We start from the raw sequence: 14,537 nt of genomic DNA, 5'->3' as shown, positions 1-14,537 counted from the left end.
CTCCTGCAATGGTCAAACCACTCTAGTTCATCCATCATCAACAACTAGCATGGTATAAGGAGTTTGGGGTCTTCAGCGACAAAAAAAAAAAGATGGGCTCTCACAGACGGGCAGAGAGAGAGTTTGTTCAAGACAGCAAATGAGTTCACAATGAGCTGGACTGGACTCCACAGCACACCTCGGGTCTGTGCATTCACTCCGCCTCTCTTGAAATCCGCAAGGACAGTGGACGCGTCCGAGGACCTTTAGGCACCCACCAGGACAAAGAGGTGCTTACAAAGCACCATCTCCAACTGGACTTGTGGGCCGTGTCCATGTCAGATTTTACAGACGGTAGGGAAGGAAGATGTGAGCTCTTATTCTCCAAGGGCTTCTGCATCGCGATGGAAACACCACACTCAAACCTCCGGGTCCGAGGAGGGAGCAGCGTTCCACGCACTAGAGACGGCAGGACGAGGCGAAGGAGGTAGAAGCAAAAGCCCGTGGAGGTGTCCCATCCTCAGCACTGTCCTGTCCCACAGAGCACCCAGAGGCTGGCCCCTACCACCCAGCCCCTGCTGGAGAGCGAGGGAGGGAAGAGCCACAGAGCCCCTGCCCACTGGGAAAGGGAGAATTCACGTTAGTGAACATGACTGCCCTTTACAAATGCGGAGGGTGCATTTCCTGGCAAAACAGGCCTGGCCCATGCGGGAGCTCTGTGCCGGGGAGTCAGAGCCGGCTTCTGGAGCCCCGGGCTGAGTGCACACGGAGGGCGCGTGTATAAGCAAGAAGGGTGTCTTTCAACTCCCATCCCCATGCAGATGCTCCTCACGCTCTGTATTACGTCCTCCTTCCGGGCAGGAGTTGGGTCAGCTCTGCGAGCACTTGTTGGTCCAATACACTAGAAGAGGTTTGTACTCTCAGCGAGAAGACCCGTGTGCTTGGTGAGACCCAGAAGGATACCACTGCCCGCCCCTCATCCTGCCTGACGACGGGTGACACTTGGAAAGAACAGCTTACAGAACACCCCCAATTACTTACCTCACGTGTTCTTCCCTTAGAAAACACCCATCAGACAGAAGGAAATGGAGACACAGCAAATTCAGATTTTTTATTCTGGAAAGCACATATGCACATATTTCAAACACAGAAAATTAATCTGGGAGAGAATGCCGTAACAGATCAGCTACTGATCATGCAGCAAGGTAAGTGAAATGGATTCGCCGGCCCTCGAAACCCCACAGCGCCTGCAGGAGGGTTGAAAAACTAGGATGCTGAATCCCTACGTCCTGCCAAAGAAAATGCAACCGAAGGGGCAGGTTCCTAATGACGAGAAAAACTTACAGATAGATAGAATCAAAACTGATTCAAGTCACACAGTGAAGGACAAAAGGAAAAAGGAAAGAGATCAATATGATCTGAAACAACCATTTTAATAGTAAGTTGCTGACCTTTTATTGGACTCTGGTCCAAGATGCCTGAGGATGAGCCAGTGTTCCTGCACGGGGTCACCCCTGAATGGCAGACAGACCCTGTCTGTGACACTCTTCTCATCCTGAGGCCCCCCAGCAGGAGACAGCAGAGGACGAGGCCTTGTCTGCTAGTGGCCAGGTAGTAACAGGTCCTCTGGGCGTGCTGAGGGTCAGTGGGCCCAGGCCCCACGGGCTCCCCTCCTCCCTTGGTACACCTGGCTGACGCTGGGTTTCCGGAAGATCTCTGAGAATCACCTGCGAGGGAGAATGCTGGATTTTAAAGTGAGCGACCTGACCTCATGACAAGTCATACCATCCAGGCATTTTTGGCACTTCCTTTCCTCACGCCTAACAGTGTCCCTGCTCCCCTGGCTACAGATGCCAGCCAGTCCCTGTGATTAAAACAAGGGCCATTAATGTTAGCAACAAGCTGGACTGAACAAACCAGTGAAGGTGACGTTTTTCACCTGTCTTCCTTTCTGTTACTCTGCCAGTCCTAAATCTATTCCTGTAACTCCACTTCATGGGGGTTTTAGTAATTCAGTAGCAGCTTCCTCTAAAATCTGTTGGTCTTAGTGATACTGATGTTTCTAAAGGCCAAGCCAAATGGCTCTTTCTCAATCTTGTCTCAAAGTCTCTAAAGAGAAAACTAAATTAACCGGTTAGCCATGCATCATGTAAGCAACTCATATCATTAAAAAACTGGATAGACAAGTATGATTACTGCACTTGAAACGTACTAAAAGGAAAAAAAGGAATATTAACGTATCAAGTTACTATGATGATTATTTTAATAACAACCTTAAGTAAAAGCCCACAAATGTTTTCCATTTAAGAATGCCTGGATATTAAAAGAAAAAAAAAAAAGCCTGGGATAAAATGTTCTAGGCCAATATATTTCAGACTGCAGGGCTGGTTCTAATTTAGAACAGAATACAGACCTGGAGTTAAGAGAAAGAAGTGCTGACTGACAGTCGCGCCCAAGGTTTTAACTGCCCTTCTGCTATAACTTGGCTTGGGAGAACACAGAAATCATTAATGACTATGGGTTAAGGCAAAACGCTATTAAGAAAAATGGTAAGAATACAAGTAACAAGAAAGGGCTGGAAAAGATGCACAACTGTTTTAAAATGAAGATGGTTTGGAAGGAAACAGGGATGAAGGAATTAGATCATCAAAATGTTATAGGAAAGAAAAATGCTTTTGGTTTTTCCTGATAAATGGCAAATCAGAATTGCTTTCCTTCAAATTTCACAGGCCTCGTTTACTTAATGTTACTGATCTACTACTAGTTGCCATTTCCTTCTGAGAATGCTAATTGCATAAAAATAAATGCAAAAAAACCAAAAACACCCAGGAAAGAAAACCCATCCCTCTTCAAGAAAACAAGAAACCTTGTCATAACTATTAGACCGACTCATCACCCTCTCTCTCCATACTGTCATCTGCATTCCAGAAGAGAACAGCTCGTTTCACTCTAGAGCCGTGTGTACTTCATTTTTAAGCCCTTTTGAGTGAGGAAGCCGTTTTAACTTTTATAATGGAGGGAAGGGACAACAGAGAAGAAAAAGACAGTGGAACATTCTGTGCCAACTCAACTCAAACAAGACCGAATTCCTCGCTGTCCACGTGGAAAATGAAACTTAGATCTGTACCATGTAGGTGACTTTTAAATATTTAACTTTTTACTCAAGATAAAAGCACAAATCTGTCTTATAGTATTAAAATGTGACTATTTTTTCTTCAAAGGAAAAAAAAAAACTTAGAAAGATAGGTATGTTTCCTTGCAAGCAAAATGGACAAAAAGGTATTATTGTTGTTACTATAATTATTAAGCCACAGACACATAAAATCCACAAAATGGATTGGGGTGGCTTTGGAAATGCAGTATCATATCAAAGGTGCAGACTGTTTTGAACATTCTGTACAGATCGGGCTGAAACAAGAACCAAAGCAAACCTCAACCCCACCAGCAGTGAAGCGCCTCTGGGACCCTGGGAAAGACAGCATGGCCTGCTCCGACGGCGAGGTCACGAATCCTCTCCGGCGCTACTCAGGATCATCCCGCCAAGTCCGCAGGTGAGGCTGAAGGGTTCTGGCGCTGCCCAGTGCGAAGCACGTGCATCACTGGGCCGATTTCTGAACGGACTTCTTATAAATATATACAAATCAGTTACAGGCACTTGAAATGTCTTTGGCTGGAATAACCCAACATTGCAAGATAATGTATTCACAGAGTGTCCAGGCCCAGGCTGGGTTCAGCAGGCAATGATTATGGTTCTCTCAGTCTCTCTCAGAAAACGGCAGCCGTGGGATTAGGCATCAGCCAAAGCCACCTACAAGAGAGCAAGACGGCAGCCCAGTCACGCAGCAAAGCCTGGATAACTCGGCCCCACCAGCACTCTTACCAGGTTCTGGTCCTATCCCAAACCCAGGGAGCCACACCGCACACATCTATCAGTCAGGGGAACTATTAAATCCCTAAAAAAATAGACCTCTAGGAGGGAATGGATAGAAATCTGAGCCTCCTGCAAGACGCAGCTGACCCTGCAGAGCCACTGTGCTGCGATACAGCGTTACGTGTCTGGAAACCCGGATGAGCGTTCTGGGAGATGACTTTTCTCAAGCTCGCGGAATCGGAGGGGAGGCAGCCCTCAGGGTCAGCCGCTTGCCAGTGGGGATCTGAGAACACTTTTTTCCCAGCTGAGGCCTGGGTATATGGTTGAAGATGCAACACCATAATTGAGGCTGAGGGGAGATGACTGCTGATAAAAAGACAGGAAATAATTTCTCTGGAGGAGAATAAATGGAACAAGGACTAATTGGGACTTTCTGGTGCAATGCTGGGTCAGACCCCACCCACTGCTCACCTTCTCAGGACAAAATTCAGGATTGCTCTGACGCAGTTTGCTGGGTCTGCCTTTGATAACCGCATAGCAAAACATCGTTATTACCATCACGAAGAGGAAGTAACTGGTGTGCATGAGGTGCAAGTTTATTAACGAGCGGTCATCCTAAACAAAGAGAACAAACCAGAAACATGTGCACTGAGTTACTGAGGATTTTAATGCTGGGTTCCTGGAATCAGGGTGCACAACTTCCAGACTCGGCACAACTATCGATTCACACGGGAACCGACAGCTCAACTATTAGCGCTGGAGCTTGTTAAGTGAAGACAGGGTGTTCCCGACACCACCCATACCTTCCCTTCCTAAGGGGGTCCTATGCCCGAATCCCCCCCCCCCCGACAAGGCCCCATAGTCTTTAACCCCTGCTCTTCTCTTTATGTCCTCTTGCTCTGACAGCCCTCAGGTTGCATGGCTGACAGCCCAAGCCTGTGTTCCTAACTCCTCCCCTGAGAGGCTGCGTCCTTCCTGGGCCTTTCCCCACTTGGACAAGCCCCTGGCTGGAAACGCTGAAGCCGGCCTTGACTCACTCCTCCTTGATGTCCCACAGGCAAGCAGCCACCGGGCCCGGCCAGTTGTTGAGATCCCAGCCAGGCCCCCACTCCTGTTCCTTCTCGCAGCTCCAGGCCTCAGGCGCCATCCCATTTACACACATCAGTTGGGCAGACCAGTCTTCCCGACACATTGCTCTACAAATTCCCTAGAGCCCAAACTCAGGCAGTGATGGCCTCGTCCGAGGAGAAAGTCTAAACACCTCAGCGAGGCACAAAGGGCCTTCTGGGGCCTGGCCCCTGCCCACCATACAGCCTGATCCCCACTGCTCGCTCCTGCAGGCCCCTGGTATACCACTGTTCACAACTCGATAAAAACGAGGCATAAGGAAAGAGAAGGACGGACCAGGCAACAAGAAAAATCCACCTGGCATATACGGACAGAAGAAAAGAGGATTTACAAAAATTCAGTGCAGTCTGTTAAAGGTGGGCTCAAGTCGGAGCAGCAAACTAAACCAGCAAATCATCCACTAGTCCGGAGAGCAGTGCCTTCTGCCCATTTCCTCCTTGCAAAGTAAAATCCTACACAGGCATCAATATCTAGCCAGAGTCATCTCCTCCTATGGACTTCTGCCCTCTGAATGCTGAACTATTTACTGCTCAGACTGACACTAACCCAATACGCTTCAGTGAGTGGCTGCGTGGATGAGTAAGACTGAACCAGCCTCTGCTGTAGCCCCAGGTGAGGCACACAGCAGTGTTCAATAAATAACTGCTGTTGAACAAAGCGGAAAACAAAGAACAGAAGCAATTTTCTTAACCCAATGGGCGGCATGTTTTTCCAAGTCTCCAGCACTCCACCTGGTCTCCCAACCCAGCTGGACAGCTAGAATGGCAGGGGCTAAGCTAACCCAAGGAGGTAAACAGGGCCTGCTCTAACAGTTCTGGACACACACACACGACTGTTCTCACTTACATCTGGAACAATAACTGTAAGCTTGGGATTTAAAGCATGATAGACTTTTCCAATGGCCCCCTTGTAACACCAGAAAGGACTGTAGTCTTGAGCGTATTTTGTGTTGGCGTCCCTGGCAGTTGTGAAGATCTTGTACCAGAGCGTGGCGTTGCTGTAGGTGTCAGGAGCACAGTGCGGCGGCTGTCTGCAGGAGAAGACGGGGCAAGACACATGCTCGGTGGCCCTGAGACATTTACTTGTGTCTCAGCCACCGGCGCTGGCACAGCACCAAGAAGATCCACACGTGCAGAATGGAGAAATAAGAAACATACTCTCTTGAGATAAATACCATTATATTTTTAGTTCAGTGATTTTTTTTTTTTTTTTTGCGGTACGCGGGCCTCTCACTGTTGTGGCCTTTCCCGTTGCGGAGCACAGGCTCAGCGGCCATGGCTCACGGGCCCAGCCGCTCCACGGCATGTGGGATCCTCCTGGACCGGGGCACGAACCCGTGTCCCCTGCATCGGCAGGTGGACTCTCAACCACTGTGCCACCAGGGAAGCCCAGTTTCTTTAGAAAAATTAATAAACACGTAAAGAATAAGAAATAGGCATCCGGCACTTAGGAGTCTGGGTGTTAGACTTCTGCCTTCAGAGTTCAACCCATGTCCTCTCGCATATGATGTGGCCAGAGAAGGACTTGCTCCTTTTAAGCCCATTTTCTCAAATTATCTAAACTCTTAGTCACAACTGGAAGTTTTACATACAAAGTTCTCTATCAGATATTACAACCAACAGCAAATAATGCTTAACTTGTCCTACAAACCTCCAAATGTATAAAATACATAAATCCCAGGATAATTATTTTAAAAGGATTCACCCTAAGATTCTTTTAAATAGGCTACATCTCGTGTATTTCATGTAATTATAGATCATTATCTCCTTTCCAGAGAAAAGAGAGGCAAGAAAAGCCTTCAAGGCAAAGCGGTTACACTGACAGCTGCTCTAAAAAAATATGAAGCAGGGCTTCCCTGGTGCAGTGGTTGAGTCCGCCTGCCGATGCAGGCGACACGGGTTCATGCCCCGGTCTGGGAAGATCCCACATGCCGCAGAGCAGCTGGGCCCGTGAGCCATGGCCGCTGAGCCTGCGCGTCCGGAGCCTGTGCTCCGCAACGGGAGAGGCCACAACAGTGAGAGGCCCACGTACCGCAAAAGAAAAAAAAAAAAAAAAAAAAAAAATATATATATATATGAAGCAAAAGTTTCAGAAACAGTAACTATATCACGGAAAATAAGGTTCAATCTATACTATCAATTTAAAAAATAACTCTTCCTGGATAATGGAGACAAACAAAACCTTTATTTTTCAGGAGCCTTAAATGTCATTATGGTCACAGGATCAGTTCTTATTCATCTTTCCTGTGGCTTTCTACCAACAGGAAAGGCCACCTAAAACTTACACACAGCAACCAGATGCTTTCACAACCTTGTTGAAACACTAACCCTCTGATACTTCTATGCAGAAGTTTTACCTTTAGAAAACCAAATTAAACTGAAACAATCTCATAGACAGGTCCCAGTAATGACAATTCTACAAAGTAACACGAGGCAAGCTGTCCTGAGAATTTGCTCAGGCATCCCAGTCACGTTTACGGTAAATGGAGCTTCTCATGGGGTCAGGAAAGGAAAGTACTTACACGGTGACAGGGAACACGCCAGGGTGGGCTGTGAGGGTCATGCAGGCTGTGAACACCACCTGCTCACAGTGGCCGTGAAGGGCACAGTCGTCTGAGCTCCAGGCTGTGGGCAGGGTAAAGGTAATGTTTATCTCCTCGTGGGCTTCTCTGCCTGGAAAGAGAAATTGGTTTTTTGGTAAGTAAAGCGAGAATTCATACATTTATTATTCTCTGGAATCTGAATGAATCCTGATATCAAACCCACCCAGGAATCACCTATCAGCCCACTGAAGTGGGACCCCTGCTTTTGTGGGGTTTCAGGAGTAACAGCAGTTCCGAGCCAGACTGAGGCCTGCTCACCTGGCAGAGCCACAAAATGGCAGACGGAGAGGGGTCACCTTCAGCCAAGGCCTGGAGTTGCCACGCAAGGGCCCAGGCCATGCCTGAGTGGGAAGGCTGGGGCTGGGTAAGTCATCACCATTGTTACAGCTTTCATACAGCACTCTTACCATTTTCAAACTGCTTTTATATGTACTACTTCACTTAAAACGTACCACTATCCTAAGAACATGACCAAAGAAGTGTTACTGTTCCCCTTTTACAAACGAGTAGACTGAGGATCAGAGGGCTGAACAGACTTAAGAAAGGGCATGAGACGGGTGAGTGATGAAGCGTAAATGAATAAGGTAGTCGAATGTCACAGCGGAAGAAAAAGGTCCACTTGCTACGTGGAAAACCCAGACGTCGCCCTTACCTCCTTACATGGGAACAGCTCTCACCTGGTACAGCCAACAGGAGGCTGGCAGGCACTCCCAAGTTCCTTCAAGGACTTTAAAAGGTTCTTGGTAACCAAACCAAAGATGATTCTTCCAAGGCCCAAGCCTCTGGCACAAAGCCTTTCCTGATTATGCCAGCTTCTACTACTTTCCAACCTTCTCGTGAATCACCTACAAGCACCTGAATCACCTACAGTCTGTCATGGGTTTAGTACTAGTCCAAGGGCAGTGCTCAATGTTCCATAAGTGTTTGTTTCTAATATTATTTAACAAGCATTTATATAGCATTTCCTTTGTGCCAGGAACTATTTTAAGTGCTGATGAATATTAACTCACGTTACGCTTGTCTCTTCCATATCCCAAAATTCCAAAGGGAAGAGACCAGGCTTTTTCTAGTTCTTAGCCCAGTGCATTCACAAAATTTTAAGACTAGTAGCAATATCTGTAGTATGTACTGAAAACGATGAGCCAAAATAAAAAATTGGTGTTTTTAACAGACTCACAGATATAGAGAGCAAGACTTGTGGTTGCCAAGGGGTGGGCTGGTGGGGGAGGGATGGATTGGGAATTGGGATTAGCAGAGGCAAACTATTATATACAGGAAGGATAAACAAGGTCCTGCACGGGGAACCATATTCAATATCCTGTAACAAACCATAATGGAAAAGAATATGAAGAATATGTATAACTGAGTCACTGTGCTGTACAGAAATTAACATTGTAAATCAACTATACTTCAATAAAATTAAAGAAAAATAAAAACTCAAAAATTTTTAAATGTGTGTTTTTAAATATTAAGACCAGAAATAGGCCTTATAATTTTTTCAGTCTCCTACTCTTATGGGCTTTTATTGAGAGCCTACTGCATACCAAACACTTTAATAGGTGAAGATGTAGTAGAAATGGTCCCTTCTTGGCTTTGTTTAGTTCAAACTCAACAAAAGGGAAGACATATACAAAAAATAAAAAACCGTCTGATGAGTAAAACCGTACACTCTAATGCTCTGTGTTGTAACAGCTGTTAACCTGAGAAAGCCTGGAGAGAAGTGGCTAACACTCACATACCTGAGAGTCCAATCTGATGCCCGAGAACGGTCGAGTACAGATGGGTGACATTGCGAGAGTAGCCGCCAAAGGGTTTGAGTGGGTCCAGGGTTAGTGTGATTGCAACTGAGATGTTCACTGGGCCTGAATCCTCCAGGGACTGTGGGGACTGCGTGGACATCCTGGCCTGGCCGCTGGTCACTGTGCTTTCCAGAGCTGTGGTGTCGTTTGTGAGATGCTTTAGTGTTTCATTCTCTGATACGCACAAGTCCAAATCATTAAACCGCAGCAGAAAAGTATTCCAATCCTTCAGTAAAACGAGAGAGAGGAAAACAAGCCTGAACCGACAGAAAGTGCCGCCAGTGCAGTGACAGTCACAACCCCGGGTGAGGCGTCACACAACAGGGGAACCATGCCTCAGAGTCAGTCCTTCAAAATACAACAGCACCGCATTCAGCCTCTTGTGCTGGCGTAATAGTGTGGTTTTTCAACCACTCTCACACTGAAAATCTAAAATCTAAACTCTTCATTGGCATGAGCTATTACACTGTGAGATTAAGCCAACTTACTCAGGAAAATATGTAAAGAAAAAAAGGGTATTAAACTTACAGGAAATGATCTAGCCTCAGAATCAAGGTTGAAAAGAAAGCTTGAACCAAAGTAGTAAAATATTAAAAGTATTAATCCAAACTCATTTAGCAGTTACAATTAGTTATTTTTTAAAAATTAAGGCCGCCTTAAAATATTTTCTCATAAGGTCAATTTTCTACACCTTGCTTTCTGTCTTGGGAACGCAAAACTGCAGTAACTACCAACACTCATGTGGTACTTTCCCCCCTCGTCATGGACTTTGGATGCCACTTTAGAACAGGAACAATTTCAAAAGGGAGGAGAAAAGATGTTTTCAGGCTTCTCTTAACATCTGTACTGATGGTTTAAATTATAAGCAGTTTTAAAACTGACACCAACAAAGTACCCACCAGGGTGTGTGTTTTTAGTTTTAGCAGACACCCAAAGATGAATTCAGGCTAAAATAGCAATAACAAATCAACTGAGGCTGTTACATACAACTTCTTTCTCCCAAGCAACATTATCTACAAAAAGGTGCCAAAGGTGAAGACAAACCAAGTTACATTTTTTAAAATAAATTTATTTTTCATTTTATTTTTGGCTGCGCTGGGTCATCATTGCTGCATGCAGGCTTTCTCTAGTTGCGGCGAGTGGGGGCTACTCTTCATTGAAGTGCACAGGCTTCTCATTGCGGTGGCTTCTCTTGTTGCGGAGCATGGGTTCTAGGCATGTGGGCTTCACTAGTTGTGGCTCGTGGGCTCCAGAGTGCAGGCTTCAGTAGTTGTGGCGCATGGGCTTAGTTGCTCCACGGCATGTGGGATCTTCCCGGACCAGGGTTCAAACCCGTGTCCCCTGCGTTGGCAGGCAGATTCTTAACAAGTGCGCCACCAGGGAAGCCCCAAGTTACATTTTTTAAAAAAATTTGTTTTTATTTTTGGCTGCGTTGGGTCTTCGTTGCTGCACACAGGCTTTCTCTAGTTGCGGCGAGAGGGGGCTACTCTTTGTTGTGGTACGCGGGCTTCTCACCGTCGTGGCTTCTCTTGTTGCGGAGCACGGGATCTAGGCATGCAGGCTTCAGTAGTTGTGGCACATGGGCTCAGTAGTTGTGGCTTGCGGGCTCTTGAGCACAGGCTCAGTAGTTGTGGCACATGGGCTTAGTTGCTCCACGGCATGTGGGATCTTCCCGGACCAGGGCTCGAACCCATGTCCCTTGCATTGGCAAGCAGATTCTTAACCACTGTGCCACCAGGGAAGCCCCAAGTTACATTTTGAATAATTCTAACATTGATTAAAAATGCCATTCGGAGTAATCCCTAACCAGTCAGGTCTACCTTTATAGCCTCAGTTTATCAGTATCTGGCATTTAGTAAGAAGGCAACCAGATATTTCAAATTACATTTTCCCTGACACCTACAAACTCAGCAGACCATTAAAGAACATTAGGGCTGAAAATGAACATCCTAGTCTCACCCCTTCCTATTCCAGACATGAGGAAACTGAGGCCCAGAGCAAATCAGGGACTCTCCAATGCCAGCTGAGTTGAAGGCAGACTTAGAATTGTTTTCTGATTCACAGCGCCAAACTTTCCCCATACACCTAGGATCCTCATCTGAAAATAAAATCACTAAATTAATCATAAAGTTCTGCAGCATCTTGCAGCTCTGCTTTCCTGCAGAGTTCGAGTCCATTTTGAACAGCTGGCCAAGGCCAATGTCAGGCCGCATTTTGATTAAGGGCTAATTATCCAGGCTACATCTTAACCACTGATCTTGGCCGCGTGTTCAACATGGACTTGAGCTTTGAGGGAGAGCAATGCCAGGATGCTGAAGAACTCTGGTTGCGACTAGAATGTTCATTTTCAGCCCTAATGTAGGTACAGCCTGTTTCGATAATCTTTAAAGATTCAGGCAGGGTCAGAAAAGGGGGAGAATGAAGCCAGCCAGCAGGTATCTTGGTAAGAAACTCTTTGGAAGGGTTTCACAGGAGAAATAGCTAAAACTTGTTACTTTGTATTAGAGACTTAATGTGGGAAGGTGGTCCCTTCTTGCTAACATCACCTATGATCTAGAATGCCACAGAGCACAAGAGGAAGCATAATCCCCATAACACTGAGCAAAACTCTCCTCTTCATCACAAGGCACACACGATGCAACAATAATGCAATCCCTATCCCCGCCCCCATGCCCACTCTCACCAACAAACACACCCAAGAAGAAAAAGTGTAAGAGAAGACACTCACAGAATCTAAGACGGGAACTAATTTGTCCCAAAAGACACTTATCCATCAGTAAATTCACCATATCATTGATTCAGCATAATTTCTAACGCATAAAATAAATTTATTAATAGGTATATTGTTATTCACCTCTATTAAACAAGATTATCAACTGTATTGTTTTCTGATATGCAGAAACATTTTTTTTTTTTTTTTTTTTTTTTTTTTTTTTTTTTTTTAATGCGTTACGCGGGCCTCTCACTGTTGTGGCCTCTCCCGTTGCGGAGGACAGGCTCCGGACGCGCAGGCTCAGCGGCCATGGCTCACGGGCCCAGCCGCTCCGCGGCATGTGGGATCCTCCCAGACCGGGGCACGAACCCGTGTCCCCTGCATCGGCAGGCGGACTCTCAACCACTGCGCCACCAGGGAAGCCCGCAGAAACATTTTTTAAATTTATTTTATGATATTTTTGATTTTTGGTGGCATTGGGTCTTCGTTGCTGCATGCAGGCTTTCTCCAGTTGTAGTGAGCAGGGGCTACTCTTTGTTGTGGTGTGTGGACTTCTCACTGCGGTGGCGTCTCTTGTTGCGGAGCACAGGCTCCTGAGCGTGCGGGCTTCAGTAGTTGTGGCATGCAGGCTCCACAGTTGTGGCTCGTGAACTCTAGAGCGCAGGCTCAGTAGTTGTGGCACACGGGCTTAGTTGCTCTGTGGCATGTGGGATCTTGCCAGACAAGGGCTCGAACCTGTGTCCCCTGCACTGGCAGGCAGAGTCTTAACCGCTGTGCCACTAGGGAAGTCCCACACACATCTTTTAAAATCTGTATTATGACTGTTCAAAAATTATTATATGCCTAGACTAGCGATTAAAGAGCAACGCCCAAATAATTCACTTAAATTGACCAAAAAATAAAATCTAGAAGGCAAGTTTGTAGATTACTGAAGCTTTCCTTGATAAGAAAAAGGCAAATATGTTTGGAAATAAGATCCTGCTTTCTAATTTCTTTAGAATTTCTTCTTCTCCAATGAAAAAGCTATCAGTACAGCTGACAAAACTCCGTGACAGTATATGGCTTTAAAATAACAAATGTTGGCTTCCCTGGTGGCGCAGTTGTTGAGAGTCCGCCTCCTGATGCAGGGGACACGGGTTCGTGCCCCGGTCCGGGAAGATCCAACATGCCGCGGAGCAGCTGGGCCCGTGAGCCATGGCCACTGAGCCTGCGCGTCCAGAGCCTGTGCTCCGCAACGGGAGAGGCCACAACGGTGAGAGGCCCGCGTACCGCAAAAACAAACAAACAAAAAAAATGTTTACAGTTTTAAAAAATTGTAGTTAGCTAATTTAATATGAATAGCAAAGAAGTTAGCTCTTGATCTTCTTGCCACAAACATTTTATAAATATATTTTCCAAAATACATGTTTCATTGCTGAAACAGTCTAACTAAACCTGGTAGCATTATTTAAATCAATAACTATCTGACTAGGTTACTTCCTAACAAAGTGAGTCACAGCAAGATGCAAGACCAAACATTCTGAATAAGTATTACTCTTTCTCACTGGGATAACAGTCACCACCAAAGAAAGGTATATGGAGAGCCAAAAGGTGTTTTCCCACTCTATAAAGGTCCAGCCAGTCTGAGAGGAGAACTTAGAATTTACTATACCTCTGCCATTTCTGGTGACTTGATCTCCTTGATTTTGAAGAAATAGCCCAAGGTCAGGAAAGCTATTGCCATGGCGCTTACACTGATCATAAAGACCACCAAGGGGGGCCGGCTGCTGATGTACACCTTCAGGTTCTCCAGGGGGTTGATGTTGAACATTATTCTGATCAGCTCCACCTGAAAGGAATGAATCAGAAGATTCACCCACTGACTCGCCAAAAGAAAACCTATGACTCTCACTTCTGTTTCTCTGACGGTTTTGGGGGATGAGGAGGTCACTCGTTATTGAACTTGAGAACTATCTGATCATAAATCCATTCAAAAGACTAGAAGGAAATAAAAGACCACTAAATGCTAACTGTCATTATTTCCAAGTGGTAGGATCTTGAAAGATAGGCATTCTTTCGGTTTGAATTTTCTAATTATTCTTTAATGAACATTTGCTTCTTCCATATTACTTAAGAAAATGTTTGTCAGTGATACGACACAAATACATGCCAACGTGCACAAAAGTAAACTGAGGATACTCATTTCCTACCACTGAAGAGCCGAATCCTATTTATTCAACATTCTGTCCTGTTCACCACCATACTCATGCCCATTCCAGCACGTGGCAGAGAGTAGGCACTCAACAAATACTGAATTTTATCACTCCCCTGCTTAAAGCCCTCCTAAGGCTTCCCACTGGACCTGGCATGAGATTCCTGTGAAGGCCCACAGGGTGTCATGATCCAGAAGCCCCGCCAACCTCTATGTCTACCTCTCCACCAACATTCCCTCCTCATTCACTGGCC

The 14,537-nt window shown here is 45.9% G+C and overlaps 1 protein-coding gene across 4 annotated transcripts in view; it reads right to left on the bottom strand.

Moving 5' to 3' along the window:
* Positions 1-1,075: 1,075 nt before the first annotated feature.
* The window catches only part of TMEM248 (transmembrane protein 248), a 32,179-nt gene continuing 18,717 nt past the window's right edge, over positions 1,076-14,537 (bottom strand). For all 4 annotated transcript variants that reach the window (XM_032606016.1, XM_032606017.1, XM_032606015.1 and 1 more), the window contains exons 2-7: positions 13,744-13,920; positions 9,320-9,605; positions 7,500-7,650; positions 5,825-6,008; positions 4,322-4,465; positions 1,076-3,787 (exon numbers count right to left, since the gene is read on the bottom strand). In XM_032606016.1, coding sequence (XP_032461907.1) covers positions 3,767-3,787; positions 4,322-4,465; positions 5,825-6,008; positions 7,500-7,650; positions 9,320-9,605; positions 13,744-13,902 — 945 coding nt within the window. In that variant the 5' untranslated portion in view covers positions 13,903-13,920 and the 3' untranslated portion in view covers positions 1,076-3,766. The remainder of the gene's footprint in view (positions 3,788-4,321; positions 4,466-5,824; positions 6,009-7,499; positions 7,651-9,319; positions 9,606-13,743; positions 13,921-14,537) is intronic.

This window comes from Phocoena sinus, chromosome 15 (assembly GCF_008692025.1).
Source record: "Phocoena sinus isolate mPhoSin1 chromosome 15, mPhoSin1.pri, whole genome shotgun sequence".
In the NCBI taxonomy this organism is placed as follows: Eukaryota; Metazoa; Chordata; class Mammalia; order Artiodactyla; family Phocoenidae; genus Phocoena; species Phocoena sinus.
Note: the sequence above shows the minus strand (reverse complement) of the source record. Positions and strands in the feature narration are given on the sequence as shown.